We start from the raw sequence: 19,492 nt of genomic DNA, 5'->3' as shown, positions 1-19,492 counted from the left end.
GCATTGTAGATTTTTCTGTGCAGAGCTGTACCATTCTCTGCTATGACAGTGATGGGATCAGACAGCTCAGATGGAAGGCTAATGTTGACTGCAGTCTTAGCGATGACCCTGAACTGGTACTTTTGACCCTCCTCCAGTCCATGAACAACGTAGTTTTCAGTTTGAATGTTCATGCAGTTGGCATTGCAGCGAGTCCACTTCTCCTCTGGGAGCTTTGAGTATTCCATGTAGTAACCAATCAGTTTGCTACCTCCGTCATGTTTAGGACGGCTCCATACCAATGAAACAGAGTTCTTAGCCACATCCATGGGTTCAGGTTTACCTGGTGGGTCTGCATGGAAACAAAAAGCATTGTAGATAATATGATTTAAATTTAATGGTTTTATTGAGACAAAAAAAGCAGTTCTTGGACATTTTCTTACCAATAGCAGTCCTAGCAGTGATGAAGTCTGTCTGTTTGCATGGTTTTCCCTGTCCTGCCTGGTTATATGCCGACACCCTGAAGGTGTACTCCAGACCCTCGATCAGGCCCATGCAGGTGTACTGGGTGGCTTTGACCACAGATTCATTAGCTTTCACCCACAGAAGGCTGTTTCTCTCCTTCTTCTCGATGCAGTAACCAGTGATGGGGCTGCCACCATCGCTGCTGGGACACTCCCAGGACAGGATAACAAAGTCCTTGTTGACCTTGTTGATCTGCAGGTTTTTGGGCTCACTTGGAGGATCTTAGAAGTAAAAAAAAAAAAAAAAATTAACATATAATGTATTAACTGTAAAGATAATGAACAGTAATGAATCTTGTAATGGAAAACTCACCAAATGGATATTTGGCAACCATCTTCTCAGAGTAGATTGGATCTGAGATGCCAAACCTGTTCTCAGCACGGACCCTGAACCCATACTCTTTGCCAGGAGTAAGTTTAGTCATTCTGAAGCTGGTCTTGGTGCAGGAAGTCGACACAGTGATCCAGTCACCCTGGCTGACATCACACTTCTCCACAATGTAGTTGGTGATGTTGCTGCCACCATCTTCCTGTGGGGAGTTCCAAAGCAGCGTGCAGGCATCAATGTCCAACTCTGTGATTTCTAAAGGAGCTTCTGGAGGTCCAGGTTTATCTGAGACATAGAAGACAAATCATTGTTGATGGAATGATGACAACACTCAGTGTTCACATACTATGTAATAATGCTGTGTTCTCAGGAGGAGCTGTAACTAACCCATTATGATAACCCTGAGAATCTGGTTGACTTTGCCAGTGCTGTTCTCAGCTGACAGGCTGTAGTAGCCGCTGTCCTTCCTGTTCACGTTCTTGATGGTGAGTGCGCAAGTTGTCAGTGTTTTTGCAAGCGACAAACGGTCCGAGGTAAGCACATCCTCATTGCCCTGCTTCCACTTGCAGATTGGAGCAGGTTTACCCGCCACAATGGCCTCGATCACCATCTTGGTTCCAGCTCTGGCCGTCACAATGTCAGGCATTATGATCTTTGGAGCCACTGGAAACAAGATGACCAAACATGTAGTTGGTGATAAAAATAACTTCAGCTTTTAATTGTGCCTTCAACATTGTTTTATAGTTTGTACAATGTTAGAAAGTTGAGATTAGTTTGGTCTACTTACTCAGCTGCTCCTTGACCTCAAACACTCCCTCCGCCTCTCGAGCCAAGCTGACCCCCACAGAGTTTCTAGCTGCCACTCTGAACCGGTACTTTGTCCCTTCCTTCAGACCTACCACCACAATGGTCAGGTCTTTGACCACGGAGTAAGGTGTCCACTTATTTTCAGGTGCACCCTCCTCCTGGTAATCCACAACATAGCCGTTGATCTTGGCTCCTCCATCTCTGAGGGGCTTCAGCCAGCCCAGAGTGGCGCTGTTCTTGGTGATCTCCAACACATCCATCTTCTTCGGAGGGTCTGGCTCACCTTGATGGAAAATATAACAGTGATTAGAAAAAGTATAATACAAAACTGAGGACAAATCCCATTTTACCCCTTTTAACAATTATCCCAACCCCAACATTTTTGTGCATCCACATTTGGTGATCACCGTCTCATTCTTTTTGTAAAGTAGGACGAAGGTAAGGAGATATGGCTATCTGACTCTTTAAATTGAGACTTTTCAGGAGCAAATTTTAAAGGTATGAGTTGTACGAGTGAAGAAACCTACAAGATCTTTATTAAAACAATGTTACATCTGTTTATATAAAAGGCATTTAGAACAACGAATGTTACATTTGATTCTTGATTTGTACCTGAATATTTAAACCACCACCCCTCACAACTTTAAATTAAGAGCCAAGGCTTAGGGGTAACATCAGAAAAATGGGTTCAGCCTAAGACAGGATGATGTGTCTATGATAATACTTACTAAGAGGATCCACAGCCAGGTAGGATCTGGGAGAATCCTGAGGAACTCCCGTGCCGTATTTGTTGCAGGCTATGACTCTGAAGTAGTACTCGATGCTAGGCGACAGGTTAGTCACCTTGAAGCTGGTTTTCTTTAGATCCTCTATACATTTGGTCCAAGTTTTTCTGTCCACCTCCCGTTTCTCCACTATGTAATTAAGAATTGGGCTGCCTCCATCATTTTCTGGTGGCAACCAGGAGAGCTGTGCGGTGGTCTTAGTGACATTGGTTGCATCCAAGTCTCCAACAGGACCAGGAGTGTCTGCACAAAGTTAAATAAACATTCAGATGATAACAATTTCTGACATTTACAAAAAAGTTTAATTATGTTTCCTGTTCTTACCGAGGACTTTGACACGGACATACACAGCTTTCTCTCCGGCTGAGTTGGACAGAGTCAGTGAATATTTCCCAGAATCCTCTCTGGTGCTCTCAGGGATTACCAGGAAGGACATGGTGTCCACCTGCTCCACGTGTCCTCGGCGCACCACATTGTCCACACCCAGGCGTTTCCAGGTGACCTTGGGGGCAGGCCTTCCTCTGATCACAGCAAACAGCCTGATGGGACAGCTGGCCCTGACAGCCAGGCCTTTCCTCAGACTGGCATCCAGTTCGATTTCTGGAGCCTCTGTTGCCATTGGAAATAAATAATAAACCGTCTTATGAACAGTTAGAGAAAAAGTTTTTTTTTTTTCAAAATACAGTGGGAACACTGAGTACTGAATAACTTTACTGAAGAAATTCAAATTGGGTTAATGCAAAACACTAGCTATAAGCAAAAAGAAGAAAAAAGTGGCTAAAAGCCAAAAGTACCAAAGTACTAGCTAAAATTCTAAAGTAGTAATATATTAAAAGCCCAAAATAGTATAACATTAACTTAAAGCAGTAAAACACTAGCTTAAAAACTAAATGTAACAAAATATGAGCTAAAAAAAAAAAAGCATGTTTCTCTTGGCTGCTTTCGTCTTTAGGGTTTGCCACAGCGATCAAACTTGAATGAAAGATTTAAAGGAAATTTACATAATATTCATGACCCAACCTGGCTGCAAAACTGTAACTTTAGGATTACAAGACGGTGGCACTAACCACCAAAACTACCGTATTTCCAAATACTAGCTAAATCATCATATTAGCTAAACGTAGTAAAAGGTTAGCTAAAAGTAAAAAAATGTTAGCTACAGGAAGCAAAGGTTTAGCTAAAAGCTAAATAACAAAATGCTAAATAAAAGCTAAAAGCAGCAAAATGCTGCCTAAAAAGGAAAAGTAGTAAAAAGCCAGTGGCTGAAGCAGATTTTAAAGAGAACAGTGTTTTTAAAGTAATTGAACTTCATGTATAAAATACAAAAATAATATATAGTAGTTCTAACGTATAAAAATGTGTACAATTAGTAGTTATTTTTACCCAGAATCTCCCTGGGAGACACGGCTTCCTTCAGGTAGGCATGGCGGCCCCAGCCCACCTGGTTCTGGGCAGAAACCTTAAACTCGTACTCCTGCTTCTCATCCAGCTGACCGATAGTGAACTCCGTGATCACTAGTGGACCACGAGTATCGATCCTCTTCCAACCCTCTGAGGGTTTTTCAGGATCCGCCTCGCTCTTCAGCCTCAGGTCCAGGCTGTAATTGATGATGGGAGCGCCACCATCATACACAGGTTTGGACCAGGTCAGGGTTATTGAGGTCTTGGTGCTGTCGCCCACCTTAAGGCATGCAGGTGGTCCAGGTGGTTCTGAAGCAGGAGACAAAACAAACAGACAAACAAGTGATGAAAAGAGACAAGTTAGGAAACTTCTCATGAAACACTGTGAATCTTTTAAATTGTTTTTATTGAAATACAACAATCAGTGTTTATGTGTTTATGTATTTTCCTCCCCAAAAAAGTAAATTCAACAAAAAAATATAATTACAGCCTCCCTTTTTAAACAGATCCATAACATTTTAAACTTCTGTGCGAACATCAAAAGATAACTTTGTACCATATCAAGAAGTTTTTCCAACTTTTTAAAAGGGATTTTGTAATGGCTTCAGCATGATGTTTAATGGCTCATATCTGTATGAGTCTGCGTCATATTACCAAAATAAACTAACAACTCAGTAACCAAACCACCACTATATTAAATTAGAGACACAAGAAACTACAAATCAATAAAGGAGAAAGACAAACACAACCAAGAGGACCATCAGCATCAGAGTTTAAATTATTGCTGATGTATTTCAGGAAATAGTCGTCACCACCAAGTAGTTTCAGTCGCCCCCGAATATCTTCTCTACCATTCGTGATCAAAGTTTTCGATGAAACAACTTATGAATATAAACTGTTTTCTTCAGTTGTTTCTTGCATTAATTAGTTTTTATTCATGCGTTGGTTTCATTGCTCCTTTGCTACAGTGTGTTTACAGATCCCCAAGAATGCTGATTTTATTTTATTTTGTCAAGTTTTTGAATTTTAGATTGGCTTGTCACTGGTCAGGTCACAAACTGATCAACTCAAGTCACAAGCTGTTTGATTGGTGCATCCTTAGTTTGTATCCCTCAGAACAAATATGATGTAAAAACAGGGCAGTAAACAGCTCTGACTGCAGCTGTAAAACTTACCAATTGGATCTTTGGCCGCCACAGGTCTGCAGGGTTTGCTTGGCTCTCCCAGGCCCACCTCGTTTTCAGCTTTCACTCTGAACTGATACTCGTGGTTTGGGATTAGGTTAGTCACTTTCATTCGTCTCTCAGAAATGGGGCTCTTTGTGCATGCCACCCACCGCACCGCCCGCTTCTCTTTCCTCTCCAGGATGTAGCCGGTGATGGACTTTCCTCCATCGTTCTCTGGTGGAGCCCAGACCACAGTCATCTCATCTTTGCTCACCTGTATCATAAGAACATTAAGTGTCAGTGTCAGATGAACATGCTTTACAGCTGCTAGTGGTTTGATGGATAATATCAACCTGAATATTGGTTTAAACTAGGTACTGGTAGGACAGGGACACTCTTTACTAACCTTGGTAACTTCAGGAGCTTCAGGAGGTCCTGGTTTATTAAACTGAGTCTTGACAGTTATAGGTTTGCTCTCCATAGCCGGGCCGGTCCCCATCTTGTTTTCTGCTCTTATCCTGAAGATGTACTCATTACCCTCCACCAGGCGAGTGACATTACAGTACGGTGTGACCACAGCGGCTGAGTATGTGGACCATACCATCCTCCTAGTCTCGCATTTCTCCACAATATAGCTGTCCACTTCACAACCTCCATCGTCCTCTGGGCCGTCCCACACCACCCTGCACTTGTCGGCTCCAATGCCAGTGATCCTCAGGTTCCTCACTGGTCCAGGAACATCCAGGACATTGACGTTGGCGTATGCCGTGAAGGTGCCAGCTGCATTGGTAGCAGTGATGATATACTTCCCAGTGTCTGTGCGCTTGGACTTGGTCAAAAGGAACTTGGAATAGTCTGGACCAGTTTCATAGCTCAGTCTTGGGTTGTCTCCCACAGCCTTGTCTTTGGCCCATACAACTTCTGGCTGGGGCTTTCCTCTCAAGGCAGCCTCCATCCTGACGGACTCTCCAGCCAACACTGTCACAGTTCCAGCCACCTTTAGGTCAATGACTGGCTTCTGGATCTCCTCCTTCACCAAGACATCAGCAAGTTTCACCCAGGCACTTTCTCCTCCCTCATTCACAGTCTGAACCCTGTCAAACAAAACACACAAAATATATTTTAAAGGGTTTTCCATTATGTTGGGTTGTATGGAAGAAGTAGACAAAATTACATTTATAACTAGACTGATATTGGGAAAAATAAATGACCGTTTTGCCATAGACTAGGACTGACATAAAACCAACCGTTTTTGCAAAAACCAAGTCCAGCTCCTTGTGTGATTGTGATCAAAATGAGATGCTCAGAGCTTGAGTTAAAAAAAAACTGCATCACTGCAACCTAAGATGGAGCCAATTTATCAAGCTGTATCACTGGAAAGATCATGGTAACTCAGGATTTTTTTTATTGGGAAGACTTGTCTGGATCTGTTCTATTGTTCTAATAAAATCCCAGGTCAGCTGTATTCTCAGAGTCCATTGTTTTAATGAACCTTCAAAATTAACCACTTCATTATTGAATGAATGTCTCAAGCACAATTATGAGGGCAAACAAGCAGTATTTTAAATCTTAATAAAACCTTAATTTACCTGAAGGTATATGTGTGGTTCTCCACACACTTGTCAGCCAAGAAGAAGGTGTCTGTCAGTGTGCTGGTGTTGAGTTTCTCCCATTGTTCAGCATCTTTGGCTTTGTACTCAAGGTTGTAGGAGAGGTTAGGGCTGCCACCATCATAGTCAGGCTTTCTCCACCTCAGGTAGACGTAGTTCTTACCAATGTCAGAGGCTCTAAATTTCTCTGGCTCTCCAGGCTTCTCGATGGGATCTATGGCCAGCTGAGGGGTCTTAATCTCCACAGCAGGACCAGGTCCTAATTTGTTTACAGCACAGACACGGAACAGGTACTCGTGGCCTTCCATCAGCTTGGCTTTGATCTTACGGTTGGTGCAGTTTGAGGAAATCATAGACCACATACTAATGCTGGGCTCACGACACTCCACAATATAGTTGGTGATTTCAGATCCACCATTGTCATTAGGTGCCTCCCAGTTGATCATACAGGAGGCCTTGGTCACGTAGGTGAGGTGCAGGTTCTGGCAGTGACCAGGTCTGTCCAGAACATTAACTGTGATGGTGCAGGATGCCTCACCACCCTCATTTGAAGCCTTCAGTGTGTACTTGCCATGATCATTTCTTGTGGCTTCCTTTATCCTCAAGTGGACCATAGGCAAGTTCTGAACGATGGTCACACGCTTGCCGTTTTCCAAAACTGTGTCCTCCTTTGAAAAAACGACCTCAGGATCGGGACGAGCCTTGATGTAGCCAATGATGTTGATGTTGTGTCCAACGCGCACAGTTACTCGCTCACGGCAGGTGGCCTCCATTTCTATCTCTGGAGGAATGAGGATATCCTGAGCAGTAATAGAACCTGGCATTTCTCTGGGCTCTCCATCACCAATCATGTTTGAAGCCCGGACTCTGAATCTGTAGGTCACACCCTCTTCCAGTCCCTTCACCCTGTAGGCACACAGCTTGATTAAGTCATCATCCAGGTTCACTTTTTTCCATTCTTCAGAATCAGCTTTCTGCATCTCCACAATGTAACCTAGGATAGGGCTGCCTCCATCTCTGGAAGGTTTCATCCAGACCAAGTCAGCTGTGGTCTTACTGTAATCTTTAACTTTAGCATTGATTGGAGGACTTGGGACTGTGATGGGTCTACAGGGCTTGCAGGGGTCAGAGGTGGGAGAAGGTCCACTGTAGCCAGCAATATTCTCGGCAAACACTCTGAACTCATATTCACTTCCCTCAAAGAGACCCTGGACTCTGTAACGCAGGTCCTTGCAGGGGGTCTTGTTGACACGGATCCACTTTCCTCCTGTGTGCCTGCGCTCAATAAGGTAGCCAGTGATCGGACTTCCACCGTCGGCTAGAGGCATTGTCCATCCAACTGTAACGGCATCTTCTGAAAGATCAGAGCACTGAGGCTTACCAGGTGGACTGGGTGGCATAAAGGTGTGTTCAGCAACGGTCGGCTTGCTCTCCAGTGGAGCGCCTGCTCCCATTTTGTTCTCAGCACGAATGCGGACCACATACTCCACTCCCTTCTGTAGTCGGGTGATCCTAAGTTGAGTAGCAAGGCTGCCAGAACTGACTCCTCCCCAGGTCTCCTTGTTGGATTCTCTTTTCTCCACAATGTAGTTGGTGACAGGACTTCCACCATCATCCTTCGGTGGGCGCCATTCAATTATCATGGAGTCTGGGTTGACCTCCAGGATGTTGACAGGTCCAATAGGAGCAGCTGGAACATCTAGAACTGTGACATTCAGGGCCACAGTCTTGGTTCCTGCTGGATTGGACACAGTCAGCAGGTAGGTGCCTGTGTGGTTCCTGGTACATTCGTTAATATTGATCACAGTGGAGAAATTATCGGTGTCAATCTTAATGTTGCCCTGGCTTGTGATCTCCTCTCCATCAATGGACCACTTAGCTGTTGGCACAGGGATTCCTCTCATTATAGCTGGTAGCCTGATGGTGGTGCCAGCCTTCACAATGATGCCTTCGATGAGTTTAACGTCCACCTCGACAATTGGAGGCACTAGAATGAAATTAAGTGAGAGGGTTTATTTTATTTGTGCACCAACTAAAAGCTTAATCCATTAATTCTCAGTAACATGTTAGTCTGAATATGTGCAAAACAAGAATGACATAGCTGATGCTATATAAAGTATTAGTGAACCTCTAGTGTCAACTTCTATAACTAGGTCAGCAACATCAGTAATTCTTCAGAAAAATGTGATGAACATTATTTCCTACCAAGTTTTTCTTGGCACAGGATGGGCAGGGTGGTGTCAGGTCTGCTGAGGCCAATGGCATTTTCAGCCCTCACTCTAAAACGGTAGGTCTTTCCCTCCTCCAGGCCGGTAACATGGCTCTCAGGAATGCTCTCAGTCTTCCATTCTTCCCAGTCCTTTGTTCCCTCTTCCTGATACTCTACCAGGAAGCCTGTGATCTCACTTCCTCCATTGCGATCGGGCCAGTTCCAGGCCAACCACACCTCAGTTTTGTCCACATCAGCATGATGCAGATCTTTGGGAGGACCAGGAGGGACTGGAGGGAAAAAAAAGTGACTATCATACAGAAGGTACGACATTATCAGTTTCATTATTCAAAGTTTTTTTTTGTTGTTGCTTACAGAGAGGGTTCATTGCCTTGATGGCTTTTGGTGTCTGAACATATTCACTTCGGCCGTACTGATTCTCAGCAGCAACCCTGAAGGTGTAAGACATTCCTTCCATCAGATGCTTCAGCGTCATGCTGCGCTTCTTGGACGTGGAGCAGACAGGGACCCATTGAGTGGATGCTGTCTCTTTCTTCTCTACCACAAAGTTAGTGATGCGAGCGCCACCGTTGTCTTCTGGGTCCTTCCATGACAGATAGGCAGAGTCACTCCTGACATCTGACACCCGGAGGTGCTGGATAGGACCAGGTTTGTCTGAAAAGATCACACAAATACCATCAAACTAGGACTTCTACTGATGTTTCTACCTTTAAATAACACAGTACTTACCAAGAACCAGAACAGTGCAGGTAGCAGTCTTGGATCCGGCTGGGTTCTCCACTGTAAGGGTGTAGTCTCCACAGTCACCTCGGTTGCAGAATCTCATCTCTAGCTTGGTGCCTGTTTGGTTGGTCTCAATGTCTGCTCTAGTGGGAACCTCTGCCTCATTCTTCTTCCAGGTTACGGTGGGGAATGGGACACCTTTGATGGCAGCCATGAGTGTGATGTGAGTGCCGACCATGGCCCTCACTTCTCGAGTCATCGATGCATCCAGGATGAGATCTGGTGGCTCTACAATGAGACATGTTAACTCATTAGATTCATTTAAAAATTAAAAATTAAATCTCTATAATGTACAACTTAAATGATAAATCACCAAGTCTGTCCTGCACTCTGATTGGCTCCTTGATGTTGGCTGGGTCAGACTCCCCTGCAGCATTCACAGCCATAACTCTGAAGCGGTACAAAGCACCATCCTCGAGGTTGATCACCTTAAACTTTGTCTCCTGGCAGGAATCTGGAGTCTGGTTCACCTGGTGGCCACAAAAAGACAAGCATTCAACATCTGAAAATGCAACATGAGTTTAATCAGAAGAAAACTAAAAGTTTTGAGCATCTTCCTTACTTTGTGCCATTCCTCTTCTCCAGCCTTCTGGAACTCCAACAGGTATCCAAAGATCTTTCCTCTACCGGTGTCAGTAGGGGGTTCCCAGGACAGAGTCACAGACTCCTTGGTGAAGTCAATGGCCTGAAGCTTGACTGGTGGGCCGGGTTTCACTGTAGTGGTTGGGAAAGTTCTCCATGGTGAATTTCAGCATAGCTAATAACATCAGTTTTTATTAAAACATAGTTTTAAAAAACCTACCAATGGGATCCTTGGCAAAAACTGGTTTTGATGGTGGACTGGGATCTCCAGCTCCCACCTCATTCTCAGCACTGACTCTGAACTCGTACTCGCAGCCTTTCAGCAGCTCTGTCACCCAGTACTCCACTTTGGGATGGATTCTTTCTGTGTTGCAACAAACCCACCTGTGAACAGAACAACATAAACTTTATCTTAATGAGGTTAAGTCCCCTTGACCAAAAAAAAAAAAATTAAAATTAAAATTTCATCTGGAGAATAGATGATATTTTTAGGATTTTCATGTTGGATGTTTTAACTGTGCACTGAGCTCCAAATTACACAAAACAGAAAGTGATAGATTCACGGTGGTTTTGAGGATGCGCAAAACTACTGGAACGAGGACATGGTGGTTGATTATTGTAATGACAGCGTATCTGATTCCCATGTGGTGAGTGGTGGAGTCATATCCATGACATATGGGCTGTGTAGAGCCGGGTGAGTTGGTCTTCCAGGGTCTGAAGCAGGACTGTCCACGTTGGTCTCAAGACTACGTGATGACTGTGAATGAGCTTCTCAGAAATGCAAAATGTAGGAAAAGTTGTTTGGTGATTAAGACTATAGAAGCATCATGATTACATCAGACTGAAGGTTTTCTGAATTTACTGCAATCCAACCACAGTCTAATAGGTCTAATGAGTCATGGAAAGCATAGCAGTGTCATCCTTTAATGTGGCGGGGGCTTCACACATGGAATTCTTCAATGTAAATTCATTGAAGTGAAATAATGAACCAAACAAAGGAAAGTACTTTAAGTTCAGAATTTTTGTCCACAGAGACCGATCTTTGTGTATGCTCAGAATTAAAACAATTTCATTTGAAGTCAACAAAACAAAATTGATCTATTGGTACAACATTTGACTGCATATTAAACAACTTGAATTAAAAGTATGTGTCCTTTTTAGAAAGCAACTGGTTCTGTTTAGCTCGTGATGGTCATGTACCTGTTGGCCTTGGTCTCCTTCCTCTCCACAATGTAGCCTGTAATTGGTTTTCCTCCATCGGCAGGTGGTTCCCAGCTGATCAGGGCTGTGTCATGGTAAACCTCCTTCACCACAGGCTGTTTTGGGGCATCAGGAACCTCTGCAATGAAAACAGATGCGGGGGTCAGATGCTGCTTTGGCTGTAAAAACACGTTCAGAATGGTTTCCAAGGGAACTTACTGAAGATGTCTCTAGCTTTGGTCTCTGCTGACAGGAGGGGGTCACTGATGCCATACATGTTCTGAGCCATGATCCGGATGATGTACTCACGGCCCTCGATCAGTTTTGGCACCTGAAGAAACAAGCAGGTGGGGGGTCAGCAGTGCCTAAAGCTTCACCGACAGTTTTCAGATGTTCCAGATGTAAGATGTCATGTTCCCAAATATTTGTCCAAAGACTGGCATTCTAAGGACCAAAACTCCTTCAAATTAATTAAATCAAATTAAAAAAATACATTATATTCAACCAAAATGTGTCCTAAACACAATAAACTCATTAGTTTACTGTATTTTTATGACATGTCACAATGTGAAGGTGGGAGATTATGTATTTGTCTGTCTGGTTTTCTGAATAATGAACCAGTTGATGGCTTTTAGTGAAACCGCCAATTAAATTCAGTTTGTTTCTATAGCACTAAGTCCCAACAGAAACAGTTTCCGAGATTTCCGAGAACATTAACCGACTTTAGACATTAAACAACTTCAATGAAGCACGTAAAAATATGATTTTCCTTCAGCAGGATTATTGTGAACCTATTCTGAATATACTTCAGTCTTTCCTGTTGTTTTCCTTTAGCTTGAAGGTAAAACAGTGGACTTTATGTTTACACCTAATTATTTTAAATCTTTTTGGTTTTGAGACTGAAACGGTCCCATCAGCTGCTCACCCGGCAGGTGGTCCTGGTGCAGGATGAGGTGACGGGCATCCACAGGTCTCTGTTGGTGTCCCTCTTCTCCACGATGTAGTTGGAGACGGCACAGCCTCCATCGTCTAGAGGGGGGTTCCAGGAGATCACCATGTAGTTCCTGTAGATCTCGTTGAACTCAACGGGACCCTGTGGTGGGTCAGGACGGTCTGGCGAGAGAAACTCACGCAGGTCAGCCTTCATGGTCAGTTGTGTATTTTCAGTCTGAATTCTCAGACTCGCACTGCTGTTCTCTTGTTTTACAGCTTTCTGCATGTTTAGTGCTATTCCAGCTGTTCATGCATCAAAACATTCAGCTCCTTTGGGAGAAGGGTGCTGTGACTTTTGTTTTTTCTTCCAACTTTTATACTTGTCAAAATATTAAACTTTATCCACAAACAATGAGCCCACAGAAATACGAGATCTCCTTTAATCCTATAAAAATGTTTTCTTTGAACTCTGCTTTGTCTACGGGCTCTGTTTTCACTTTTTCATGCTTTTTAGAATTTTCTTCTACCATTCTGCTGCACCTTTCAACAAGCCTTTTGCTTATTTTATGCTGGTGTAGATGGAGTAGTTCAGGAAAAACAAGCAAACAAAAAAAAAAAAACAGGAACACTTTAGATTTGCTACATTCAGTTTTTAGTTAGATCTTTACTACTTTTGTTTCTAAGCTACTGTTTTGCTAATTTTTTTTAGCTTTTAGCTAGCGTTTGGCTTTTTTAGCTAGTTTTGCTTTTTTGGCTTTTAGCTAGTGTTTTACTTTTTTAGCCTTAAGCTTGTGTTTAGCTTTTTTTTAGCTTTATGTTTGTGTTTTGCTTTTTTAGCTGTTTTATTATTTTTTTGTTTTTTCAGTCTAAGCTTCTGTAAATTTCAGCAGAAATTAAATTGTGTGTTTTATTAAAAACATTTTTGTTTTCATTTGTTAAAAAAAAAATTAAATTAAATTTAAAATCCATGTCTCTGTTGTAAATGAGTCCTCGTGGCTCAATGGGACTAACCTGTTTAAATAAAGGTTGAATGAACATAAATAAATCATCTGATCGATCAGCTGTTCCTCTTCTATGTGCTCAGTAAACTTCAGACAGAAAGTTCGGTTTCAGTCTCTTCCGACCCTCAGCCAAGCCTCACCGACACCATGTGTCATCAGTTTTTTTTAGCCCTCAGCTCGTTTTTAATTCTGTGGGAGGTTTGAGCAGCTACAACTTCGACGTGAGGATCAAGTGTTGCACGCGTGAAGCTGCGTGATTCACTCACCAACCACAACGATGTTGCACGTTCCTGTACGGGTACCGGCAGCGTTCTCCACACTGACGGTGTAGCGACCGCTGTGATCCCTTTTGGTCTTACTGATGCTCAGGCTGAGGTGATGGGCGGTGCTGTGAAGGCTGATTTCATCATCAACTTTCAGTTCTTCATCATTTTTTGTCCAAGTGATGACCGGGGTTGGTTTGCCACCAAAGCGTCCCGACAGCAAACACGAGTCTCCCACCTTCACCATCACTTTGTCCCTGAAGTCCAGGTCCAAAGTAGGTGGTTCTACAGGAAGACAGCAGCAGTTCCTTCAGTGAGTAATGTCTTGTATTTGGATGTATTGAATATTTCCGTATCTCTAACTAAATTTATCAGATTGAAAACTAATGTGGCACTTACCGAACTCATCCTTGCACTGCACTGGTTTAGTGGGGAAGGAGGGCTTGCCCTGTCCCACCTGGTTGACAGCAGAAACCCTGAACTCGTGACTTGAGCCTTCCTTCAGCTCCTTCAGTGTGAACTTCTTGTCCATCAGCTTGTCCTCACCACCAATCCGTGTGAAATTGTCACGACCAATCATTCGGGACTCCAGAACATATGCCGTCACCTCAGCGCCACCATCATATTTTGGCGGTCTCCAGGCGACAGATATGGAGTCTTTGGTCACAGCGGTGATGATCAGGTCTTCTGGACGCTCTGGGACAGCTAGATGAACATAGATGAAATTAGTTAAAGGATCTTTTAATCAATATTACAGTGTTTTTTATCTTTGTCAGAGCTGAAGGTGCCACACGTTCACCATTTCCTGGCTTGTGTTGTTTAGACTGTTTTTATTAGTTTAATGTGTCAGACTCACAGATCGGGTCTTTGATTAGAACCATCTTATCGATCTCAGTGAATGGTCCCATTCCGATAACGTTCTCAGCAGCAATCCTGAAGAAGTAGCCCTTGCCCTCAATGAGCCCCTGCACTACCGCATTGTTTCTGGTCACTGTGTAGGACACAGAGGTCCAGCCCATGCGATCGGACTCCCGCTTTTCGATGATGTAGTTGGTAATGGCTGAGCCACCATTGTCCTCAGGAGAATACCAGGTCAGCTTGCAGGAGTCTATGGTCAGGTTCTCACCAATGAAGGGAAGACCAACTGGTCCAGGGACATCTGACGGAACAATGTCTGACCGTCAGAAAATGTTTTTATTTGTTTATTTGGGTCTGAAAACATTGTAGGCAGTACTTACCAAGCACCTCGACAATGACAGCCTTCTTCCTCTCGCCTCCTTCGTTCTTGGCGCTCAGCGTGTAGATGCCCTGGTGTTGGCGTCTGCAGTTCTTGATCACCAGAGAGTTTGAGATGCCAGTTGTTTCCACCACTGCCTCTTTGGGCACTTCACCATCGTCCCGGCACCAGGTGATCTGCGGGGCGGGTTTACCAGAAACATAGGCAATGATGCGGATAGTAGCACCGGCGTGGACCACGATCTTCTCCTTTACTGAGGCATCCAGGTCCATCTCAGGAGGAACTGGGGACAAAGACAGATTGTTAAAAGTAACATGTCCACACTTCCTTTCATGTAAGATGTGACAGTGATCTCAGTCTTACTTGTTCTGTCTTTGACTTCAATCAGCTCCAACACAAGTCCAGGGTCTCCAACCCCAGCAGCGTTCACAGCCCGGACTCTAAACTGGTACAGACCCCCTTCTTTAAGACCAGCCACCACAAACTTGGTTCCTCTGATCTCAGTGTCCTTTGCCTGCAAAGAGACAAATACATCATTAGGAATGCAACTGTGATAAGCCTTTGGTTCATTGATCAGTGCATTTTTATACCTTTTGCCAGTTGTCGTCGCCCTCAGGCTCCTTCTCCTCAGCCTCACTCAGCAGTAGCCTCCTCTGAGCTTTCTTATCTTCCTCCTCTTTATTTATCTCCTTAAACTCAACGATGTAGCCTGTCACCTTGGATCCTCCATCGATCAGAGGAGGAATCCACTCCAGCTCCACCGTGGACTTTGTCCAGTCTGTCACCTTTGGGGAGGGTGGGCCTGGAGGCTCTACAAATACAGAAATAGTTCAGTTTTGATGACATTCACAAATAATTTAAAAGTCTGACAGAGTATAAAAAGGTTCTACGACACCATTCTGTCACTTACTGATGGGGTCTCTACAGAGGATGGGGTCCGAGGGCATGCTGGGCAGACCGCAGCCAGCAGCATTAATAGCAATGACTCTGAACTGGTACAAGGCACCCTCCAGCAGTCCTGTGACATCCCAGCTATTGCCCAGTGGGAGTGCTCGAATTGGTTCGCGGGTGACACGGGACCAGCGCTTGGAGGTAGTCTCCTTTTTCTCTACGAAGTAGCCGGTGATGGGAGATCCACCATCGTACTTTGGCTCATCCCAGTTGACGGTCATGGACTCAAGACAGACCTCAGTTATTGTTGGTTTCTCACACTGACCTGGGACAGCTGCAACAGAACCAGTTGATCATCAGTGATCAGACAACACTGTACCTAGACAGACATTTTTAAGAAGCCATCTCTGAACTTACTGAAAAGATTTCTGGCCTTCTCTGGCTCGCTGACCAGCGGTGGCCCAACTCCAAACTTGTTCTGGGCCATGACTCTGAACTCATATTCGTGGTTCTCTGTGAGCCTCATCACAACATAGGCACACTCTTTGGGGTCATTTGAGACATGGACCCAGGACTTTCTGTTGTCCTCACGTTTCTCAATGACGTAGTTGGTGATCTTGGATCCACCGTCGTCTGCTGGAGGATTCCATGCCAGCCCAATTCTATCCGCAAACACCTCAGTAAACTTTATTGGTCCAACAGGTACACCCGGAGGTCCTACAGTGGGAAGGAGGACAAGTCAGTATGAATGGAAGGGGCAAACATCAACAAGCAAATATTCTGATTCCAGAGCCAGAGTTTTAATGAGAGTCAATAGTAGATCATATCTCTTCAGTTTTAGCTTCTCTCCATTGGCTCCCTGTCAAATTTAGAATTTAATTCAAAATCTTACTTCTAACAAACAAAGCTCTCAACAACCTAGCTCCATCTTATATTACAGATCTTATGGTTCCATACTTTCCTAACAGAGCACTTCGTTCTCAGACTGCAGGTTTACTTATGGCTCATAGAGTTTCCAAAAGCAGAATGGGAGGCAGATCTTTCAGTTCTCAGGCTCCTCTCTTGAGAAAACAACTTCCAGTTTCTGTCCGTGAGGCTGACACATTGACAAGTTTAAAGATTAAGGTTAAGTCTTTCCTTTTTGATAAATCCTATAGTTAGGGTTGGCTTGGGTTTCCTGAGCTATCCCTGTTATGATGCTATAAGCTTTGACTGCTGGAGAACAAATTGACCACATTTACTCACTCTGCTGCTGTCTTTACTTGCTCTACTCTACCCGTTTGTGTTTGTAATTACTGCTATATTTAACATGTTTTTTGTCTTTCCTCCAATAGAAAGTACATCTGGGCCTGCCATTCTGTGTTCGTCTGTTTCTACTTCCTGTCCTCTCAAACCCAGCCAGTCAAAACAGGTGGTCGCTTATCGTGAGCCTGGTTCTGTTGGAGGTTTCTTACTGTTAAAGGGAGTTTTTCCTTTCCACTGTTGGCTTTGTGCTTGCTCAGGATGGGAGACTGTGACTTTGTAACGATTCAACACAATCTGCCGCTTCCTTAGATAAAAAACTTTTACTAATTGGCTTTTTCAATGTAAGTGAATGTTTTTATACAGAGCCCTGAGATGACTTCTGTTGAGACTTGGAGCTAAAGAAGTAAACTGAATTGAATACCATAGTACACTATGAAGGAAATTTCACTGCTGTGACAACTTATGTTCTATAGTTTCTCACCCAGTACTAATAACTGGATATCCTTGGTGATGGTTCCCAGACTGTTGCTGGCTGTTAGGCTGTAGAGTGCACTGTCCTGCCTGCTGGCCTGCTGGATCAGCAGCGTGCACTTGTCTTGAGTGACCAGTTTGTTGAAGTGCTGGTCATACTGGACGGCAGCTTTCTCCTCAGGTTTGGACAGGCTGGCCTTTTTCCATGTGAGCGATGGGAATGGGCAGCCGCTGATCTTTGCCACGATGCTAACATCACATCCCTCCTCGCCCTCCATGGCCTCACGCAGCTCAATGGTTGGAGGACCTGTAAAGAAAAACAGATTCAGTGGTGTCTAAAACTAAATGACTACTAAGAGCTAAAATCTCGAAGGTTGTGCCTGGTTTGTTCACTCACATGTCTGGTCCTTGATGACTAGGGGTCCTACGGTGGCAGAGGGTCGGCTGGGTCCAGCATCGTTCACGGCTTTAACTCTGAATTCATATTCTCCTCCCTGCAGAGAAACAACACAATCAACATCAAGTCCAACTGATCCAACTGGAAACCCACCCTACCCATCTACTGCTTTACCTAGATTCTCTGCAAAAAAAACCCAACAAAAACAAAAAAACAGTTCAATTAAAATTCAGACTCCCCAGTGAGTTACGTTTGATGTTCCACATGAATCCTTATGAGATCCATGACAAAAATATTTACATCCTAGAGAAATTAAATTATCTGCTAAAACACAGTGTGGATGCTAAGAGCTAAGTTAATTTATTGAAATTTGCTGAGACATAAAACTGAGACGTTACATTATTATTGTTATTACTGTTACAGGTTAGTCTCGTTGAAACCCAGTTGTCTCTTTTGTGATACAGACCTGTCATACAATCAATAAAATCAATACAACCAAGAAAATACATGAGTATAAAATATACATATGATACAAGCATGTGAAAAAATAATAGAAAAGCTGCACTGACATAAAAGTAACAACAACAATAAAAAAACAAGAGCAAGTGTTTATGGATGTGAGCTCCAATTATTTAATTAAAAAATAGCTAGCTAAAAGCTACATGTAAATAAAGGGTAATTAAAAGCTAAAAGTAGCAAAATGCTAGCGAAAAGAAGCGCAAGCTTAGCTAAACAATTACAGTAGCATAAGCCTAGATAAAAGCTAAAAGAAATGCTGGACAGAAAAAAAAAGCCAGTAGCTGAAGCAGATTTAAAAGAGATCCATGTTTTTGAATGAACTAAAGAGATCTCAACATATTTATATGGGAAATTTTATTTTGAATAAAGTTCAAGATTGGAAAACTATAAAAGCTACAGAAAAACTAGTCATAGCACCCATGTACAGGATGAGCTGAACATTTTGATATATGAACGAATAAACTACCGTATTACGCACAAGTAATTAAATCACAAAAAAAAAAAACAGGCAAGCAACAGTGTGAATGCTGAATTTGAGTTCAACTTTAATGCTTAACTTCTCACAAGATAATCAAGTGTTTATAAAACATCTGAAGTTGCGAATTACAAGTTTCAGCTACTTAAGTTAAGAAATGATAAAGTGAGAAAGATGGACCGACCTCCTTCAGATCCTCCACCACAAAGGTGAGCTCCTCCACGTCTCTCTTGTTGCACTGCTTCCAGGTCTCCTTCTCCTTCCCGCTGGTGTCCCAGCTCAGACGCTCGATGATGTAATGCTTCACAGGAGAGCCACCATTATTTTTCGGGGGCTCCCAGCTCAAAGTGACCGTGGTCTTTGTTACCAGGTTGACCTTCAGCTTGGTTGGGGGGTCGGGTGGGTCTGAGGAGGAGGTAAAGAGAAAATACTTAAAACACTTCCAGGGAGGTATATGTTTTGTGTGTTTGGCCAGAGCAGCTGATGTTTCTTACAGATGGGATCTCTGGCTCGAACGGGTTCAGCTGTTTCAGTAAATGGGCCAAATCCCAGTCTGTTCTCTGCTCGCACCCTGAACATGTAGTCCTGACCCTCCAACAAACCTGGAACCACAAAGGCCTGGCTAGCACAAGCAGCATTCACCTGAAAAAACAAACAAATATGTT

General features: G+C 43.5%; 1 protein-coding gene across 16 annotated transcripts in view; it reads right to left on the bottom strand.

Annotated features, from left to right (window-relative positions):
* Positions 1–19,492, bottom strand: part of ttn.2 (titin, tandem duplicate 2) — a 202,703-nt gene that overhangs the window by 56,135 nt on the left and 127,076 nt on the right. For all 16 annotated transcript variants that reach the window (XM_037686800.1, XM_037686801.1, XM_037686803.1 and 13 more), the window contains 32 exons: positions 19,322–19,469; positions 19,012–19,232; positions 17,834–17,930; positions 17,447–17,743; positions 16,138–16,437; positions 15,740–16,054; positions 15,420–15,640; positions 15,193–15,343; positions 14,831–15,112; positions 14,449–14,751; positions 13,992–14,297; positions 13,596–13,877; positions 12,321–12,508; positions 11,615–11,726; positions 11,396–11,534; positions 10,416–10,579; positions 10,176–10,327; positions 9,927–10,083; positions 9,560–9,841; positions 9,185–9,484; positions 8,806–9,099; positions 6,580–8,587; positions 5,397–6,084; positions 5,000–5,264; positions 3,807–4,133; positions 2,748–3,032; positions 2,367–2,666; positions 1,619–1,921; positions 1,219–1,494; positions 817–1,116; positions 423–725; positions 32–331 (listed from right to left, as the gene is read on the bottom strand). In XM_037686800.1, the coding sequence (XP_037542728.1) occupies positions 32–331; positions 423–725; positions 817–1,116; positions 1,219–1,494; positions 1,619–1,921; positions 2,367–2,666; positions 2,748–3,032; positions 3,807–4,133; positions 5,000–5,264; positions 5,397–6,084; positions 6,580–8,587; positions 8,806–9,099; positions 9,185–9,484; positions 9,560–9,841; positions 9,927–10,083; positions 10,176–10,327; positions 10,416–10,579; positions 11,396–11,534; positions 11,615–11,726; positions 12,321–12,508; positions 13,596–13,877; positions 13,992–14,297; positions 14,449–14,751; positions 14,831–15,112; positions 15,193–15,343; positions 15,420–15,640; positions 15,740–16,054; positions 16,138–16,437; positions 17,447–17,743; positions 17,834–17,930; positions 19,012–19,232; positions 19,322–19,469 (10,066 nt within the window). The remainder of the gene's footprint in view (positions 1–31; positions 332–422; positions 726–816; positions 1,117–1,218; positions 1,495–1,618; positions 1,922–2,366; positions 2,667–2,747; positions 3,033–3,806; positions 4,134–4,999; positions 5,265–5,396; positions 6,085–6,579; positions 8,588–8,805; positions 9,100–9,184; positions 9,485–9,559; positions 9,842–9,926; positions 10,084–10,175; positions 10,328–10,415; positions 10,580–11,395; positions 11,535–11,614; positions 11,727–12,320; positions 12,509–13,595; positions 13,878–13,991; positions 14,298–14,448; positions 14,752–14,830; positions 15,113–15,192; positions 15,344–15,419; positions 15,641–15,739; positions 16,055–16,137; positions 16,438–17,446; positions 17,744–17,833; positions 17,931–19,011; positions 19,233–19,321; positions 19,470–19,492) is intronic.

The sequence above is a fragment of the Nematolebias whitei genome, chromosome 13, assembly GCF_014905685.2.
Source record: "Nematolebias whitei isolate Nwh7 chromosome 13, NemWhi1, whole genome shotgun sequence".
NCBI classification, from domain to species: domain Eukaryota; kingdom Metazoa; phylum Chordata; class Actinopteri; order Cyprinodontiformes; family Rivulidae; genus Nematolebias; species Nematolebias whitei.
The sequence above is the reverse complement of the archived record's forward strand: the minus strand, read 5'-3'. Positions and strand labels throughout refer to the sequence as shown.